The following is a 19,523-nucleotide window of genomic DNA, read 5'->3' on the forward strand; positions in this document are numbered from 1 at the left end:
CATTGTCTTCTCTAGGCAGATTGAAGGTCAAGAACAAAGCTGTGCTCTGCTATTAAAAAGAAAGTTACCTCTGTTCGCAAAAGGTTGTGATTGTCCCGATTTGTTCCTCCTAACTCAATCCTAAAGATGGCGCAGCCCCTGCTCTCCAGTGGCTCACAGCCCAGTGGGGGGACTTCACAAAAAAGAGTGTGTGAGCTGAAAGGAGGGGCTGCTTAAGGTAGCAGCTGGGGAGACAGAAGATGGGAAGATGAGCTACGCTAGAGTGAGGGAGAGAGTAGACGGCCTGGGAAATCTTCCTGTGGGACATAACATTTACAAGGAGTTGGAAGAAGAAAGGCTTTTTGTGGGAGAAAGGGGAGTCACCCCAGGAAAAAGAGCCCCTTGTGCAAAGGAAGAGAACATGAAAGAATGCAGGGGGGCAGGGGAGTGCGTGCATATGTGTGTGTGTAAATGCGTGCGTGCATACGTACATTCTGCTACTGTGGGGACAAAGGGGATCAGGATCCCAGGTCTCTAAGGCAGAGAGATGGGCAGGCAAGGTGGGGATGGAAATGGGAAATGACGTGTCTTACTAAGGAATTTGGGCTTTATTAATATACACTGCTTGAGTCAGAATAATATGACAGGACGTTAGAAGAAGGCAAGCCATTGGGAGGTTTGGGGCAGGGGCTCTCAATGTCTACATTTACATGGTGGGGAGATGACTCAGGCAGAAGACTGGAGCATGGTGAGCAGAGGACGACTTCAGGAACCAGCTACCTGCCGGAGCACCCAGCAAGCACAGTCACGAGGCAGGAGGACGGTACTCAGCACAGAGATGGGGTTGGGGGAGGTGGTGGGGACAGGAGCTCTTAGGAGACAGGTAGCCCTGGTGGTGTTAGGAGTTACACATGGAGCTGCTAACTGCAAGGTCAGCAGTTCAAAACTCCCAGTCTCTCTGTGGGATAGAGATGAGGCTCTCTACTCTTATAAAGATTTATAGTTTTGGAAACCCACCTGGGCAGTTCTGCTCTATCCTATAGGCTCTTCATGAGCCAGAATCGACTCAGTGGCGGGGAGTTTGAGTTTTTGTGAGAGGATATGACTGACCAGATGTGGAAGGTAAGGGAGAGACAGCCTTGGAATATGGTGAGAATGAGGGGAATAGCGGTGTAGTCCTCTGATCCTGCAACGCAAAGGCACCGACGGGAATGCAAGGCATGAGAACCGCTCCTCAGCCTGGCTCCCGGGACAGGAGGCACATGCGTGATTGAATTGTAAGTGTGCTATTAAAATTCTACTGAGAGAAAATTTAAATTAAATGCTGGGTGAAGATCCAACATAACTCATCCCTGGCACTGTCCCCTGGAACCTCATTTTCATCTCTCTCCTGCCCTACTTAGAGTATAGCCACTTTTGCAACTAGGGCTTATTCAGCAATATATATATATTCAGCTATATATATATTCAGCAATATATATATTCAGCTATATATATATATATATATTCAGCAATATATATTCAGATATATATCTGAATATATATATAAACACAAAATTCATAAACTTTCTTCTAGAATGTGAAAAGGGACTTAAGAGGAGCCATTTTTTCAGCAGGATCAAAACCCAGCTGTGTGTTTAAAAACAACAAAAGGATCTTACTCAGCAGGGGCTTTTGTTCACTAAATGTCAGCGTTTAAGAGCCTGGAGTCACAGAAACATGCAATTAATTAAACTGCTCCAGGCACCTTTAGAGGAAGCCAGCCCATGAAGCTAAGAAGTCCACCAGCAAAGGTTCTAAAGGGCAGCCCGTGGGTTGTAGAGAAAGGACTTTGAATGAAAGCAGGTACCACGAAGAATAGCTTCACCAAAATAAGCGTCCAGTGAAATGGGAAGGCCATGGTAAGAAATGGGACTAACAGGGAATTATACTGAACTGCACCCAATCCCCTGGCAGCTGGAACAAGGCACCAAGCCCCCCACCTGCCCCTGCAGGCTGGCACAGGCTGCCCCTCCTTCCGCCCCCTCTGCCAGCAGCCAGATTCAGACACGGAGGTGTGTCTCTGAGCGTGCAGGCCCTCCCTACACCCCCAGCATCTGGGAAATGTGGCAGCTGGATGTACCCAGAATGTAATGAGCAGTTCGTTCCAAACCAAGAAAAATGGAAAAGTCATTTTTGCTCCACGTCTTTTTTTTTTTTCCAGACCAGGTTGAGTATCTATTAGACCCCAGTGTGCACATTTGCTGAGGCGGTCATCATTCCAAGCAATAGAATGCTCTTTGCTCCACACGCCATCCATTTTCCTACCCTTCTCTCAGAACGGCCAGTGCCACACAGTCTGCACACTTTTCTAGTCTCAGCTCCAGCGTTCAAGCCTTCATGTTGATTGACCTCCAGGGTGGGGTTCAAAGGACTGTCTTTGTTGGTTTGGCCTCTGCTCTCAGCACCTCCATGGGCATCCAAGTTAGAACTGGGCTTCAGGAGGGTTTCCAAGGGCCATTTTTGTTTTTTTCAGAAGCAGATCAGCAGGCACCTCTGACTTGAATCCAGACCCTGCAATGGTGCAAGCAGTTAACACGCTTAGCTGAGAGCCCAAAGGTTGGGGTTCGAGTCCCTCGTGTGTAGCGTTGAAAACTGTAGAGCACCATTTTACTGGACCGCACAGAGCTGGGGCTGCCTAAACAACACACAGGCTTTAGGGACTGCCACTGACTTGCACCCAGAAGGTAAAAGCATGCCACTCGAAACAGGGTGGCGAGATGCCCACAGGAGCAGTGGCCAGTCGTCACTGAGTGCCCTCCCCTCCGCAGATAGTAGTCCACTGTATAACCACCATGCCAGGCTCCTCAGGGAATCTCAATACTCAGTAGCAATTCTCTGTTTTGCTGATCTTGTCTAGTTCGTGTTTGTACGCGGCAGCTCTGAGCCAATTCGAAGCTCTTCCCTTCTCCACCACCATGTGTTTCTTTCTGTGCCTTCCCGATCATCCGAGCCAGTGCCCCACGCGCCAGGGTTTTCCGACCTACTCTGGTCAGTCAAAGGTCAAGTTCCAGTCCATCAGAGTCCTGCGAAGACACTGCTTTGTTATTTAGACAAACAATTCTACCGAGTTCACACAGGTGAAAACCGTGTACTGGATAACACTTGGGATGACACTTGATCTGCGGCTGGGCTTTCTGGATCCTTAAAGGAAAGGAAAGCTGGACAGAGGTGTCTTTCATTGCTCTGGCTCTACTACACACCGGGGGGCTTCCAAAGTTCTTGGCAAAATCCCATTGCGTTTCAATTCCATTTTCCACAGACGTTTTGAAGCCCTTTAGCTATTAAGATCTCTGACAGGTAAAAATCCAATTTTCTTTTAAAATCATTTTATTGTGGGTTTTTATGATTCTTATCACAATCCACAATACATCCATTGTGTCAAGCACATTTGTAAATTTTTTGCCATCATCATTCTCAAAACATTTTCTTTCGACTTGAACCCTTGGTATCAGCTCCTCGTTTTCCCCCTCCCTGCACCCCCTCCTTTGTTCTTTTAAAGTTAATTCTTTTACCCGGTTTAAAATGTTAAGGGGTTGTGTTTGGGTGTGCAACCTTACAATTTCATTAGCTGCTACTCTCAGTCATTTCCTTGGTGGGGACACGTGATTCCTGCTGAACTGAAGCATTACCACCAGCCCAAGGCCTTACATGGAGAGGAATTACAATATGGACCTGATGCCTTGCACACATATTAGGATGTGTTCTTTCCAAGTAGTAAGTTTTGCTTTCAGTTCCAATTTCTTTTCAAATTTCCTTTAGATAAGAGATCCTAGGATGTAAGGATTTTTTTTAATTTTACTATTTCTGTAGAACCAAACTTCCACACCAAAAGAGTACTTTTGTTTACCTTCTGTTAACAACTAGTAAAGAATTCCCAAAATGACATTTTCATTTGCTCCTGTTTTCAGAGTCATGGAGATTTGCGGATGACATTAATAACATCTGTCTGTCCCCTGGACCTGCTCAGGGGAATGGCCTTGCACTGGGCCCTGCATCCCATGCGGCACGAAAAGAACAAAAGCAACATAAATTTCGTCTCAGTCTTCTGGGTGAGGAGAACAATATTCAACAGATCATAATTGTATTGGCTAAGTCCCTACCACACTCCGGAACCAGCTGTGGGGGCAGCAAGAGAGTCAGCTGCTGGGTAGCCCATCTGTCGTCATAAAACTCTGTGTGTGTGTGTGTGTGCGTGTGTGTGTGTGCGTGTGTGTGTGTGCATGTGTGTGTGTGTGTGTGTGTGTACAAGCATATAATCGGGAACTCCCAGTCTCCCAGCTACAGACCTACGTCTGTGTTCCAGTGATCAGACAAATAGCATCGCAAATAGCAGGACATGAAGGTAGAAAATTCCTGAGGCACGATTTCACCTGTTGCTCTGCCAGGCAACAGGTAGCCGGCCTCACCCCCTCTCCGGGCATCTGTTCCTCAAATGAACATTAAAGGGATAAACCTTTATGGCACTGAGGGTCTTTCCAGTGCAGAGTCCAGGAAGCCATGCGCTTCTGGATGAAGCAACAACTGCTGGAGGCCAGCTGCCCCCTGACCAACCAGAAGCCTGCTGAGACTGCCCATTCTGGAAACGAAGGCCGAGGGATTCTGACTCCCCACCCCACCACCACCTTTGGCATGAGCCCAGCAACATGCGCCAGTCATAAACGCCAGCATCTTGTGTTGCTGCAGAATGAATAATTCAGTGTCTCGGGGCAGCCTCTCTCCACCCATGGTTACCCCGAGAAGGCGAGAGACAGCTGGCAGGGGAGCATCTGCACATGGTTCCGGGTTCTTTCTCATCTTTCAGGCCCATGTGCAGCCCTTCCTGGATGCCTTGGCCCATATGCTTGAGGAACTGGCATCCAGTCACCTCTCATGAGGAAGAACTTTCGCCAGGTGGCTGCAGGGAGGAGCAGCCTTCCTGTCTGTCAGGTGGCACCAGGGCAGAGCACCCTTGTTAGAGCCTGGGAAATCCCTAAAGGATGGGTTCCTTGATTCTGAATGCAGAATCTTCTCTGAGTCAGAGTGAGGGGAGACAGGGATGAGCCGGCAAGAAGAGTTCTTGGTCCTGGTGCTTCCTTTATTGAATTACAATGAAGTTGAAGCGTGGAGATCTTACAGAGTCAAAGGAGAATAGAATCAGAGGCTCCAGGTGGCCATGTGGGTTACACCTCAGGCTGCAAACCCCAAGGTCAGCAGTTCAAAACCTTCAGCCAGTCCTTGGGAGACAAAAGGAGACTTTCTACTCCCATAAAGAGTTACAATCTCAGAAACCCACGGGGTGGGTATCCTCAGTCCTATAGGGTCTCTCTGAATCAGAAATGGACTCAATGGCAGTGAGTTTTTTGTTTAGTTTTAAAATGCCTTGCAATTACCAAGAAAAGCAATATATATTTTTAAATAAACACTATTCTAGAGCTTACTTCCCAAGAGAAAAATCCACATTGTTCTCAAGGGAGAATCGTGGAAGGGAGGATCAGACCCAAAGAAGACAACGTGAGAATGTATTCTATTACTTGATCAGTCAACTAAATGGACAACGGGGATTCTGGGGTAAGTAAAACCCCTTAGACCTTTATGTTCTGAGGAAGACAACGGATAGGAAAGAAATGTTCAAATCGGTTTCCCTGCGCATCATTCTCTTTGAATATAAGAAGTTCAATCACCCTCCACCCCCAACACACACAGTCACCCTGATGGCCCCGTTACATTTCTTCCAGCTCAGGCCGCCCAGAGCTGGCGGGAGATTTGAACAAGGCTGCCCTCTCCTGGTGGTGCTTCTCCCTAACGGCCTTCAAGCGTGCCCTTGTCTCTTGGATCACAACAGGAGCATCAGAAAGTTCGTGGGAAAACAAAACGTTTTGAATCCCCTTTAATTATGTGATGATTGAGAAGCCGGAGGGGCAGAGGCCAGGGCAGTAGAAATGAAGCAGGTCACCTATCGTCCTAAGCCAGTCTCATTCTTATGTGCCTGCCACTTCAGTTCCATGGGGGACTGTGTTTGTGGGGAAACGCCTTGGACAGCAAGGTGCATACCTTCATTCCAAGTTATTAACATGCAGCATACACTGGGTGTCCCTCCAGATTTACCTCTTTAGAAAAACGCTGCCGGAAGTGTTGACTCTTCCCTGCTCCCAGCTCTACCCTCACCAGTGATTGCTCTTACCTAAGGGAACTGCCTCCCCCAGGTCACCCAAAGACAGCAAGCAGCCAGACACAAATCAGGGTAACCCTGAAAGAGCTTCCCCATTCCTTATTTCGGCCCCAGCTGAGGCCTCGGTTGCAAGTGACTTCCACGTCTCCCTTGTCCCTTCTTGCCTTCCTCCCATCCTTCCAGGTCAGTCCCTGAAAGCACTCGCCAACGGGCCTCTCGATGCCACCCCGAGTCAGTCCTCAGGAAACCCAGTCTAGGACCATGAATGTGCCGATCAAAGCTGAGCAAGCCAAGCATGCTTTGGGGCTGACAGTTTCTGACAACTTGCGTAGCTTTCCTAGGAGTGTTCCTAGTCTGGAGAGGAAAAGTCGCATTTCCAATTGCACCTGTTCCTGTATTCATTCTGCATTGGAAGGGGGGAAATGATAAGCTTTTAACACTAAAAAACAGGAATCTTTGGAGTTCACCCAGAAGAACCTCATTGTTCTCCCACATCTGGGACAATGGTTCCTAGGACTCTGGCGGAACACTGGAGGCAGAAGAGCATCCGCTTGGCCCTGGCGCTCTGTTCAAACTGATGGTGAGGCGACGGGTCCCTCTTACCTCCAGGACGAGCCACAGCTGTCCGCCCACACAGTGATCTGCTTTGTAGAACATCCCATAAAACTTGACGACGTTGGGATGATTAGGAAGAAATTGCAAAATGTTATATTCTGCCTCAATTTCTTCATCCATATCCTAAACAGGATTAAAAAAAGAGTGCATGCTGGATTACATCTAATTACTATGTCAGAAAGGCCACCTCCGTGACATCAAACTAGTCGTTAAGCAGAGCACATTTACGCTGCATTTTTAATACCCTGGCAACACCTACCAGCGGATATTCAAATCCCAATGAAAACCTACTAAGAATCATAACTAATGTGTCTATTCTTGTTTTCTTTAGCAAGTTTTCTTTTTTAATTTTAAAACGTCTGTGTTTTCAAAGCAGTCAGGAGACTAACTCATCCCAGGCTGTAATCTCACTATGCAAAACACGGAACAGCACGAGACGCTGTGATTGATGCTCTCACGGCAGCCATCAGCCGAAGATGATCGCAGACCACAAAGGTGGGTCCTCTGTCTGGAAGCTCGTTTGAGTGAGAGGCATCACTCTTTGCAAGGTCGCTGTGGCAGGGACCAGCAGGACCCCCCCCCAAAAAAAAAACAATAAAATGGGCCAGAGATATGAAAAGTCAGGGAAAGTTTTAACTCCGCGTGAAGTCCCTTCCATTCATGGGAGCCAGAAAATGTTAAAGTCAGAGGAAAACTCTAATTCCAGGGGCAGTCCCTTCCATTGCTTTTGAGATTTCATAAAAAACGATCTCTAGAACCAAGTAAAGAAGTTGAAAGATGAATGTGTACCAAACACCATCCTCCACAGTTACTTACACTGATGGCATCCAGGACTTTGACTGCAGCCAGACTCCCATCTCGCTTATTTGTCACCTTGTAGACTTTACCATAGGTGCCTTTGCCAATGGTCTCTATAATTTCCCAGGTATCCGTGGGATCCGGAAGTGACTCGAGTCCAAGCATCATGGGGTTGTAGTGAAATAATCCATACAGATGTTTCCTGGTTAGAAGAAGCTTATTATGTACAATAGACTTACAAGGATTGGGGACAGTGGGCTTCCAAAGCAAGAATATTTCTATTTCTCAACCAGCGACCGACCTCGTGGTATATTTCTTGCCTCTCTATTTTAGGCAGATGCTAAAAGCATCGAAACCTCCTAAAAGAAATGGAAGTCGGAGGCAGAGTGGACCGGATTCTAGAAGTAGAGATGATGTATACGTACTGTAGCAGGAGGGAGAGGGCAATGAGGAATCGCTAGTCGTGACCACGCAAGTCATTATCCATGCTGTTTACGAGCTGCGGAGTGGTGCTGGGGAGAGAGAGGGGGCAGGAGGGTGCAACTGGAAGCCCTGCACCTAAGATCCTTGCTCCCCGGATACTACACTTATAACTAGAGCTCCCTAGTGTCATTGGAAACCAGTCTGCAACCTCTGTGGGCAAAGTCTAGGCACCAAGCATCAATCAGTGCACAGCACCCACCGATAACCAGGTCTTGGGGCCTGCACAAATCAGCCAAGGGCAGACCCTATCCATACAGCAATAGCCTGTGTGGGCATTCACTGAAGGACTGACCAGGACCTGCACTCTCCCTTGGCCTCAGCAGCACTCTGGCTGGTAGGAACAGAGACTGCAACAGAAAGCCACAGCGGTGCCCCAGCCCTACATGTTGGCTGTCCACCCAAGTGAGTATACTGACCAGCCTCATATGAGCACACCTCTGCCCACTTCTAATTTAAATTCTTCTCTAGACGGCATTTTCCTAAGGCACAGGCATTTCATCTGGCACATGGACCCAATTGAATTTTTCTGCTTATTATTTCTGATGGGGACATCTCAAAGCTATTGAAAACCAATAGAAAACACAAATCACAGTGCCTGGTACCAGGTGAAATCCTGCCTTTCCAGAGTACACCAGGTGGGCACGTACACCACAGAGGTGCCTGCCTCCAGCTCCCGAAGAGCCTCGGTCAGGTTCACGTAATGAGTTTCAGCCAAAGCTTCCCCATCAAGCAGCATCTGCCTGTCATCTGCTGCTTTCAGGCTTCTAGTGAATTCTAACCTTCCCTCTTGGTCAGTGTTTCACAAAATCAACCTTTCTTACAATGTTTGCCATATCCTGGGCTGTCTATTTTAAACGAGCCTTATACCACTAACCCAAATGGAAAACCAGTGTCATTCTTGACCTGCCTCTTGGCTGGCTGAAACTTGAGCCATGGTGGTGAATTCATTTCCAGACATGAAGGGTGACTATGGGTCTCGGGGCTCCAGGGTCCACCAGTTCCAGCTAGTCAGCCTGGTGGTTTTCTTTAAAATATATTTACTGTTTGAGTTTTGTTCCACATTTCTCTCCCCCTCTATCTAGGGGCTTCTCATATGATTCCCCAAAGAGCTGTTGGCAGTAGTAGCAGGGCACCATCTGCCTCTTCCCGTTTCAAGGTCATGGATACTATGTTGCAGGCGTGGTCCATTAGTTCAAGTCTATTGGATTAATTATGTCTATGTGTCTTCAGTTTTCTTCACTCTTCTTTCCTCAAAGCAGGGAGAAAGAAATACTTGTACTTTAGCTTTTAAGATCACCATCGTTACTTACCAAAGTATAATGCAGGTCATTGTCTTTGTGGACCTTGGTGTCCCCTGAGACCAGGGTCCTGAGCCCCCAGACCCAATGACTCACTTCTTCAAGCTGTTTGGTTGGATCTAAGAAGTTTCCATAACTTTGCCCCCTGTATGCTCCAACACATATATAGATAGGTATACTTGCATAAGGCTGCTCTTTCTTTAAAAAGGGAGGTCATCAAAGGACAAAGAAGAATTGAAGGCTCACATAGCCAGATAGTTCCACGAGGTAGCCAGAGGGCCCAATGGAGCACTAGTGTGGCCTCCATGTAATTGAGAATGTGGTTAAAACTTTCCGTCTATAGGCCTAATAGACAGCATCTCTGCTCCCCCTGAAACAAGGGCAACTCACCCAACGGGCTGCATCACAGTCAGAACCAGTGATAAGGAGGGAAAGACAGGTGGATAGGGGTTGGCAGGCATGTCCATCATGTATCCTGTGGACATTCACAGGCCAAACAATGGTGTAATGAAGTAGGCGCAGTCACCAAGGTTGCCTGTCCTGTCTTTGTAAAATCAATAGCTGATTCTATTAAGTCTCTGACGATTGATTAAGCAGTCAGCCCAAAGCACGGCTGCTTATACAACTCTATAATGACAGCAGGACCCTGGTCTGCAGAGTGCAGCTGCAGGCCTTCTCAGGGCCGACCGACCCTGCTGGTTGGAACATCCGCTTTGAGGGCACACCGCACAAGAGAAGGGCCTGGAAGTGTTTGAAACGAGAGCAGTGATGCCTGGAACTTTGCCCCAGAACCTTTAGAAGTCCCCAGGGCAGATCCGGGATTCCTGCAGCCACTGAAATGGGAGTTTGCTCTGTATTAAATGGTGTCTTCACCAAACATACGTGTGGGAATCTTAACCTCTCGCTCTGCCTACCCAGATCATCTTGTGTGGAAATGGCATTTTCTTTATGTGCATTGAGAAGTCCTGGTGCCCTAGTGGGCTACTAACCACAAGATCAGCAGTTCGAAACTACCACCAGCTTCTCTGGAGATGATGAGGCTTTCTAGTTCCACAAAGAGGTACAGTCCACAGGGGCCTTTCTGCCCTGTCCTCTAAGGTTGCTCTGAGATGGAATCAGCTTAATTAGATAAACCCCAGTTGGGTGGGATCTCAATCTAACCACATGTGAGTAATGAGAACAACAGGTTAGACAGAGATCTGTTCACACAGGAGAAGATCTGTTCACAGCCAGGAGCCAAGGGATGCTCAAGGGCCACCCACAGGGAAGGAATCCATAAGGCCAAGGCCCTGGGAGAAAATAAGTCCTGTTCTTTAAAGTCGCTCACTTCGGTGTTCGCTCCGGCTGCCCTAGAGGATGAAGACAGCGCTCCATGCACCTCCTGGGATGTGCAATGAAAGGGTGACTTCAGGCACCTAGAGAACTTCGGTTGCACGGTGATGCTCACTGACAGACAGACAGAAAGGCTAGGTTGAGCTACGGGAACCCTGGTGGCGCCGTGGTTACTCGTTGGGCTGCTATGCATACGGTCAGGGCTCAAAACCAGGGCCAAAGATGGGGCTTTCCACTCCCAGAAACACGGCCAGCCTGGGAAACTCACGGGGACAGTTCCGTCCCGTCCTCTACGGTCGCTAAGAGTTGGAAACGACTCGGTGGCAGTGCGTGAGGTCCCTCTGGGAAGAGGCGGGAGAAGGGAGGTGTCCCCGTGGGGTTTTCGCCCCCATCGGGTGTCCTAGCCAGGCTGTGTCTGCTCTGAAGGGAAGACCGATGAGCGTGCTTCTGCCTGCAGCAGCGCTATGTCGGCTGATGCTGCCGACACATTTCTCTCCAAAGCCAACTTGCTCAGAGCAAGAGTCCAATGTCCCACCTCTGACTGCACTACCAGAAACAGCCAAGCTGGCAGCAAGGCATCGAGGCCTGGACAAGGTTTCTGTTTCGTAAATAAAGAGAACGTGCTTGTTAAGAGGGATGTTTTCCATCTTTGTGCTCACATCGCTATTAGCCACCCATCCAGAAAATACACAGACTTCTCATTACTCAAGCCACAAGATAGATAGGTGGAGATTTAGTAACGCTTACCTCACGTTTACACATTCTCTGGGAAGTTAAGAACATAGGTCCTTTTGTTGGTTTGGTTGGTTTTAGAAGGCAAATTCCAGAAGGGCAGAGAGCATATCTCTTTCGGGGGTGTTGAGAAAGTGATCCTTAATAATAATCTTTCTGCTGATAGCTCCCAGCGCACTGAGAATGACTGGTTTACTACTAACAGCAAAGAAAAGGGGTTCTGTCACCTGGAGCTCAGCAGCAGGTCCAGGGTTATCACCAGAGAGGGGTGGAGCTCAGCAGCAGGTCCAGGGTTATCACCAGAGAGGGGTGGAGCTCAGCAGCAGGTCCAGGGTTATCACCAGAGAGGGGTGGAGCTCAGCAGCAGGTCCAGGGTTATCACCCGAGAGGGGTGACTTGCTAGTCAAACATCACACTGACTGCCACATGGGGTATAAACCAGGAGAACTGCAGAGTGGCTGTCTAAAGATGTCTGTGAGAGTTTTGGTCCCTGTCATCAGCAGAGGGTCTACTTAAATAATAAAACCGTTAAGTAGTCCCCTGCTAGATTCTGTCAGCCCTTACAATGTGTAGAGGCTTGGATTCTGCAGACTTCTAACATTGCAAAAAGAGAGAAAACTAGACAAGATGCTTCTTGTAGATCCTATTACCAGTTTACAGGCATGACCGTGGAAGAATGAAATACTTAACAGCACCAATAAGCAAAACCCAGAACACTGTAGAAAGCTCTAATTCAATGACCCAGTGTCCCCAAGAGATGAATTACAAATAAAGAGAAAAAGTCATTGGAAGGCGTAACTTCAAGATTAGGAGAATCGTCAAACACATACCAAATGTGAACTGCAAGTAGGCTTCAAAACGTTTAGGGGGGAAATGCCATGAATTTTAAAAAATCCACTTTCCATGAACTTTTAAAAGCCCCCTGGTAAGATCTACATTCACACAAACAAGCTGCAGATATTGTAACATTTATGAGCTATCTAGAACACTGATTAGGTATTTGATGACACAGGATGGCAAGGCTCACGGTTCAAACCCACCGGCTTCTATAAAGATTACAACAAAGAAACCTCTAGGGAGCAGCTCCGCTCTGTAACACACAAGTCATAAATTGGAAAGAACTCAGTGGCAATGGTCCAGTCCATTGTGGTGTTTCGATGATTGTTGTGAATTGTGTTTTGATATGATCATTGTATCTGTTGTTATGTTTTAAACGAAGTGCTTCTTTTTCAAGGAAGACTCACGGAAGCATTCATGGGTGAAATACTAGGATATCTAGAATAAGATATAAGAGAGGAGAAAGTAAGAAGGGACATGTGGCCGTCACATAGTCTGTCAACTTGGGCGAAAGGGTGGAGTCTAGCCTATCAATCAGGTCGCAGTTTGATGACCTAATCTGGAGGCTGATGGAGATAAACAGCTCGCTGGAGGCCAGACCCAGTCTCTCTGCCTTCCCTTGCCTTTGGATGAGCCACTCAGAGAGCTGGAGGAGACACGTGGAGACCCACGCCAGCATCGAGACACTGCCACTGGCTCCACAAGACTTTCTACCCACTGGCCTGTGGTCTTCCTGCATTCAGTGTCATTGCTTGTGTTGTGTGAGTCTAAAGTATCAGACATATGGGTTAATATCGGACTTATAGACTTGATCTGGACTGGGCTGGGATGTTTTCTCAATGTACAATTACTCTTTGATATAAAGCTCTTTTTATACACATCTGAGTGTCTATGAATCTGTTTCTCTAGTCATCCCAGACTAACACAGGGCATAAATGAAAGAAAATTGGCAATGGGGGATTAATTGCTGAAGCAGTGTGCATAAAGTGTTTATTATGAATGATTTATGTTTTTGTTTCCATAGTAAAAAGTTCTTTAAATTTAATGTACACAAATATCAGGCATCAAAGACCAAGAACAAAAAAATCATATCAAAGTGAATGAGGGGGAGCGTGGAGTGGAGACCCAAAGCCCATCCAAAGAAAAATGGACATCCCAGTACAGAAGGGTCACAAGGACGAGATGAGACAGTAAGCATGCAATGTAGCACCGATAAAACATACAACTTTCCTCTAGTTCTTTACTGCTCCCCCCGCCCCACTATCATGACCACAATTCTACCTTACAAATCCAGCTAGACCAGAGCATGTATACTGATATAGATAAGAGCTCAAAACACAGGGAATCCAGGACAGATATCAGGACCAATGATGAGAGTAACAATACCAGGAGGGGAAGGGGAAGGTGGGGGAAGAAAAGGGGAACCGATCACAATGATCTACATAAAACCCCTTCCCAAGGGATGGACAGCAGAAAAGTGGGTAAAGGGAGGCAGTGGTTGGTGTAAGACATAAAATATATATATAAATTATCAAGGGTTCATGAGGGAGGGAGGGTGGGTGAAGGGGAAAATGAGGAGCTGATACCAAGGGCTCAAGTAGAATAAATGTTTTGAAAGTTATGGTGGCAACATATGTACAAATGTCCTTCACACGATGGATGTGTGTATGGATTGTGATCAGAGCTGTAAGAGCCCTCCCAAAAATGATTTTAAATAATAAAATTAAAGAAAATACCATAGCTTATGTGAAGCACACCGTAATCCTCAAATTAACATCCTTGCTTTTCAACACTTTAAAGAGGTAGTCGGTAGCAGATTTACCCAATGATATATGTTGTTTGATCTTTTGATTTCTGCTTCTAGGAGCATTGACTATGGAGGCAATAAACTGAAATATTTGAAAACTTAAAAAAATAGTTCGTGTATGTCAGTGCAGGAGTTGTGCCTGTCTGACTCCCCCACACCAGGGTGAAACACGAAGGGAGCTCAACAGAACAGCAAGGGGAGCAAAGCAACAAAGTCCCCGAGGACTCCTGAAAACAGACTTCAGACTTGTGGGGGTGGGGTGGGGACGAGGATGGGGGACAGGGCTTGACACTGCATCAGACCTGATTGGAAAACATGCATAACGGTCAACAGACAGACGTGGAAATATTCATAGGCTTTTTTTTGTTTTCTTTTCTTTTTTCGTGTCTATCTATATAAGAGGATAAACAATCTCGAGGAGAAAACAACGGGATTGATGGTTCCAGGGGGACAGGAGAGAGGAGGGGGTGGAGGAAAAAAGTAGGGAGCCAACAAACCCAGGGAGAAGGGAACAACAAGAAATGTAAAATCGATGGCGAGGAGGGCATAGAATGCCTGGTGGGGTTCGATCAAGTGCAGTGTAGCCGAGAGGAAGTACAGAGAGCCGAAGGAAGGTCCAACATGAGAGTGGGACAGGAGGAAAGTGAAAGGAAATGGAGGAAAGAACTAGGAGGCAAAAGTCATTTATAGAGGTATAAAGATAGGCATGTACATATATAGATATATTAATATATAACAATAGAGATATAGGTCTCTGTACATATATTTATAGGTTAAATATGAAGGTAGCAAATGAACATTGGACCTCTATTCAAGTCCTCCCTCAATGCAAGAACACTTTGTTCTAATAACCTGACATTCTGTGATGCTCACCTTCCCAACACGATCACTGAAGACAAAATGGGTACATAAGCTAATGTGGTGAAGAAAGCTGACGATGCCCAGCTATTAAAAGATATAGCATCTGGGGTCTTAAAGGCTTGAAGGTTTTATTTTGAAGGCTTATTTAAATAAGCAGCCATTCAGCAGGGAAGCAATAAAACCCATATGGAAGAAACACACCAGCTTGTGTGATCACAAGGTATCAACCAGACCAGGTATCAGGCATCAGAAGACCTAAAACAAACAACCATAATGGTGCAAATGAGGGGGTTCAGAATGGAGACCCATAGCCCATCTGTCGACCATTGGACATCCCCTCACAGAAGGGTCACAAAGAAGAGTTGAGCCAGCCAGGGTGCAATATAGAAGCGAGGAAACACACAACATTCCTCTAGTTCAAGGGTTCTCAAGCTATGGGTCATGACCCCGTTGGGGGTTGAATGACCCTTTCACAGCGATTGCCCAATTCATAATAGTAACCAAATTACAGTTATGAAGTAGCAACAAAAATAATTTTATGGTTAGGGGTCACCACAACATGAGGAACTGTATTAAAGGGCCAAGGCATTAGGAAGGTTGAGAACCACTGTATCTAGTTCTTTAATACTTCCTCCCCACCACTATCATGACCCCAATTTTACCTTATAATCCTAGCAAGACCAGAGCATGTACACTGGAACAGATAAGAGCTCTCACCACACAGAATGCAGGACAGAGAAACCCCTCAGGACCCAATAACGAGAGTATGGATACCATGAGGGTAGGGGAAGGTAGGGGGAGAAAAGGGGAACTGATCACAATGATCAACCTATAACCCCACCCCACCCCCACTCCAGAGACGAACAACAGGGTGAAGAGAGACAGCGGACGGAGTAAAATATGAAAATAAAAATAATTTATAAATTATCAAGGGTTCACAAGGGTGGGGGAGTGGGGGGGTTAAAAAACAAGCTGATACCAAGGGCTTAAGTAGAAAGAAAATGTTTTGGAAAGATGGCAACATGTGCAAATGTGCTCGATACAATTGATGTATGAATTGTTGTAAGAGCCCCCAATAAAATAATTTATTAAAATTTAAAATGTAATTTAGTGGATGGGAGTGTAATGCATAATGTATGCATAATGAACCCCACCTTCCTGAAGGGTTTAGCCCCCACCACCCTGGGCTGTCATTCCAGAGTGCTTCAAAAAGTTTGCGGAAAATTCCATTCTCTTTTAATACCAGTTTTCACAAATTTCTTAAAGCCTCCTTGCAGTTTTAAGTCTTAAAGGCCTCTTGTGAGCTAGTACTTTATTTATAGAGGAAAGCAGCAAAACATTTAAAAACTACCAACTAATAAATGCCCAGATACCTTGTCCCTATTTCTAACCTTCCATTTTGCCCTCATTCTATGTTCTTTGTTTTCGTCAAAAACAATGAATGTAGAAGCACCCACGCTCAAAAAGTTTCCTCCCCACTCCTCTGCTAGGTCCCCCACGAAACTGCTGCTAAAGCTTGGCTGTCGTTGGGAGGGACCAATGAACCGCTGAGTGACACAGAAAATCCACTGTCGTAGAAGGCAAGTGCCCTTCCTCTGCCTCCGCCCCTCCACCCCTCACCGCGCTCCAGCTGAAGGCTGAGAAAGAATCCAAATAAGCCCCAAGCCGCATCCCCACTGCGCCCCTGTGACCTTCAAAACAGCAACTGCCCGCAGGTCTGAAGCAGGTTCTATCCCGGTCACAGCAAAGACTGGCAGTCGCAGAAGCAGACAGACAGTAAGAGGGCTGGAAGGAAAAAGAAGATGCGCCCGAGGTGCCATGTGACTTTCACTGAGGGATCTAAGGAGCAATTTCACATGGTGCTCTTAAAGCGGATATGCCTCGTGGAGACAAACTCGAAGATAAAACGAAACAAAGCCCACGGATCCGAGACCCCAAGGTTCTCAAGCATGAAATTTTTATCTTCTCTCCTCACGGAGTTGTATATGCTTTCTTCTTGTTGTAACAATGTGTGATAATGCACATGCACTATTGGCAGTTGGGGAAGCTCACTACCATCCAGTCGATTCTAATTCATAGTGACCTGTGATAGGGTTTTTTGTGCCAACCTGGCTCCCATAGGAACATGTGGGCAGTTTAGTCTGTCAATCAGGCCAACCAAGATAAATGGCTCTCCAAGGGCGGCCTCTTTCTCCCTTTTACTTTGTGGTTAGCAACCCACCACATAATCCCCCGTGCCAAGTCGGTCCTGACTCACAGAGACCCTAAAAACAAAGCCCTGCCTGGTCCTGTGCCGTCCTCATAATTGTTCCTATGTTTCAGCCCATTATTGCAGTCACTGTGTCAATTCATCTCATCAAGGATCAGCCTCTTTTTTGTTGCCCCTCTACTTAACCAAGCATGATGTCCTTCTCCAGGAACTCGTCTTTCCTCACATGTCCAAGGTCACACAGCTTCCAGTATCACAGCAGTACACAAGCCGCCACAGTCCGATGACACACTGACTGACAGGTAGTGGAAGAGTAAACTAACAGCAGAGAAATGAGTAGGAACTTTCTCCATAGTATTTCACCATAGGCTATGTGGGTAATTAAAAGGAAGCAGAAGAAACAATCAGGCTCTGTTTTAAACAGAGGAACATCCCCAAAGCTGTGCAGAAAGAGATGCCCCGTGGCCGGGGGAAATGATCCTCACTCAGCACTCTAAACAACGATGCAGAAACAAAACAAGTCTCAGAGAGATAGGATTTCTTGGCAAAACTACTGAGCCTTAAGGAAAAAGAGGGGATTTTGGGGTTTGTTAGAAGCACACATGCCAGTAGACACATACATCACAACGATATAAGGACATCTGCTCAAGTGTCTCTCCACAACAACATTCAGTATCAGAACATGTGTCAGAGATGTATACCAAAGCAGAGAAATGTTTTTATAGCCAGCCAAACTGTTGGCCAATTATAACACATATTTTTAGACATACAAGAACGCAGTCACTCTATGAGTTCTTCTTGGAAACAGTGAGTTGAGTCCAAAATCCAACAAACTAGAAATGTGGAGCTACAGTTCAACATTGACGGGGGAGTGGAAAGGATTTAGATAGGGAAGAGATGTGAAACAGCAGTGGGAAACATGTTTCCAGGTGGAAAATGTTATATATATTTCAACGACAACAACAGAAATAAACAATTATTTGGGGGCAGGAGGCAGGGAAAAATTAAGATTGGTAGAGGCTGAAAATTAGAATTGGTAGAGGTTTAAAACCACCAAATAATGTTATGAGCTACATCTCTAAAGTATCTAAAAATAGACTACAAATCTGTGACATTCTAAGAAGAAAAGCAGACTCACTCATTGAATTATGCCAAAGAAAAAGACAAGCCATAGGGGTGAGAGAGAAGAAAACAACATTAACACCTTAAAAATAGAAAGGGAGCCATGGTCACTTAGTGGTTACGTATTAGACTGCAATCCGCATGGTCGGCAGTTTGGAACCCCCAGCAGCTCCCAGGGAGAAAGACAGGGCTGTCTCCTCTAGTCAACAGTTACAGTCTCAGAACCCCACTGGGGGCCTCTAGGCGTCAGGATCGACTCGATGGCAGCGAGTTAAAAATAGAAAACATCATGGTTAATTAAGTTGGAAGCATTAAGACACAAGTCTCTGCTTTATTAATAAAGGTCAGTTCTGTTAATAAGCTTAAGACACAGAGCAAACAAAAGTGACAGATTTACAGACTTAAAAAGAAGTTTCCAAAAGTTTCCCTATAATTTAAAAAGGCTAAAAGAAAATGAAAGATAAACCAGGCAAACAATAATCAAAGGAGAGTCAAAATATTAATACTAGAAAGCAGTAAACTCCGGGCAAAATCGATGGAAGAGCATACAGGGTCATTTGTGCTTTTGGCAAGCACTGTGCACCAGGGACTACTTTGCACACTGTCAGAATGATGCAAGTTTCTATCGATAATGCTGCACATCTTTTGGTAGCAAAAAAATAAAAAGGGGGGGGTATCAAACTCACGAAAACACAAACTTCTAGAAAAAAAACAAGACAATAGTAATCAAAGACATCATCAGCTATGAAAGAACAAAGAGGTAAAAATGACAACTCTGTCTAAGGCCTAGTCTGTCTGCCACCTAGTTAACCTAGCAGACACACATCAAATGGCATATCCAGCACAGAACTGCTTCATAAGGATAAATCCCCCAAACTAAACTCCCTGCCATTGAGTCGAAGCTGTGTAGACCTGTCCCTGCAAGGTTCTGAGACTGCAATTGTTAATGGGAGCGGAAAGCCCCATCATTCTCCCATGGTGTCTCAAACGGCTGACTCTGCACTTAGCGGCCCACGTGTCACCACCGCCTGGATAGATGAGCTATTTTAAGAAGATATTAAGCTACAAAGAAAAATTTCAATGCATTCCAAGGAAGTAAAATTAAGTCTTCCTAAACCACAATATAATTAAGATATATATATACAAAACCAAGCTCCCTGAAAAGATCTTTCAGATTTTGATGTGAAGAAGAAAGTCAAAACTGAATTGGAGGGCATGTAGAAAATAATATTAAAGACACTGCCTGGGCAGAGGGTGGGG

General features: G+C 46.0%; 1 protein-coding gene across 1 annotated transcript in view; it reads right to left on the reverse strand.

Moving 5' to 3' along the window:
* Positions 1–8,540, reverse strand: part of MYO3B (myosin IIIB) — a 504,101-nt gene extending 495,561 nt beyond the window's left edge. Inside the window, exons 1-4 of the mRNA XM_075529130.1 lie at positions 8,501–8,540; positions 8,358–8,412; positions 7,601–7,784; positions 6,773–6,907 (exon numbers count right to left, since the gene is read on the reverse strand). Of these exons, the coding sequence (XP_075385245.1) occupies positions 6,773–6,907; positions 7,601–7,784; positions 8,358–8,412; positions 8,501–8,540 (414 nt within the window). The remainder of the gene's footprint in view (positions 1–6,772; positions 6,908–7,600; positions 7,785–8,357; positions 8,413–8,500) is intronic.
* Between the last annotated feature and the right edge of the window lie 10,983 nt (positions 8,541–19,523).

This window comes from Tenrec ecaudatus, chromosome 13 (assembly GCF_050624435.1).
Source record: "Tenrec ecaudatus isolate mTenEca1 chromosome 13, mTenEca1.hap1, whole genome shotgun sequence".
Classification (NCBI taxonomy): domain Eukaryota; kingdom Metazoa; phylum Chordata; class Mammalia; order Afrosoricida; family Tenrecidae; genus Tenrec; species Tenrec ecaudatus.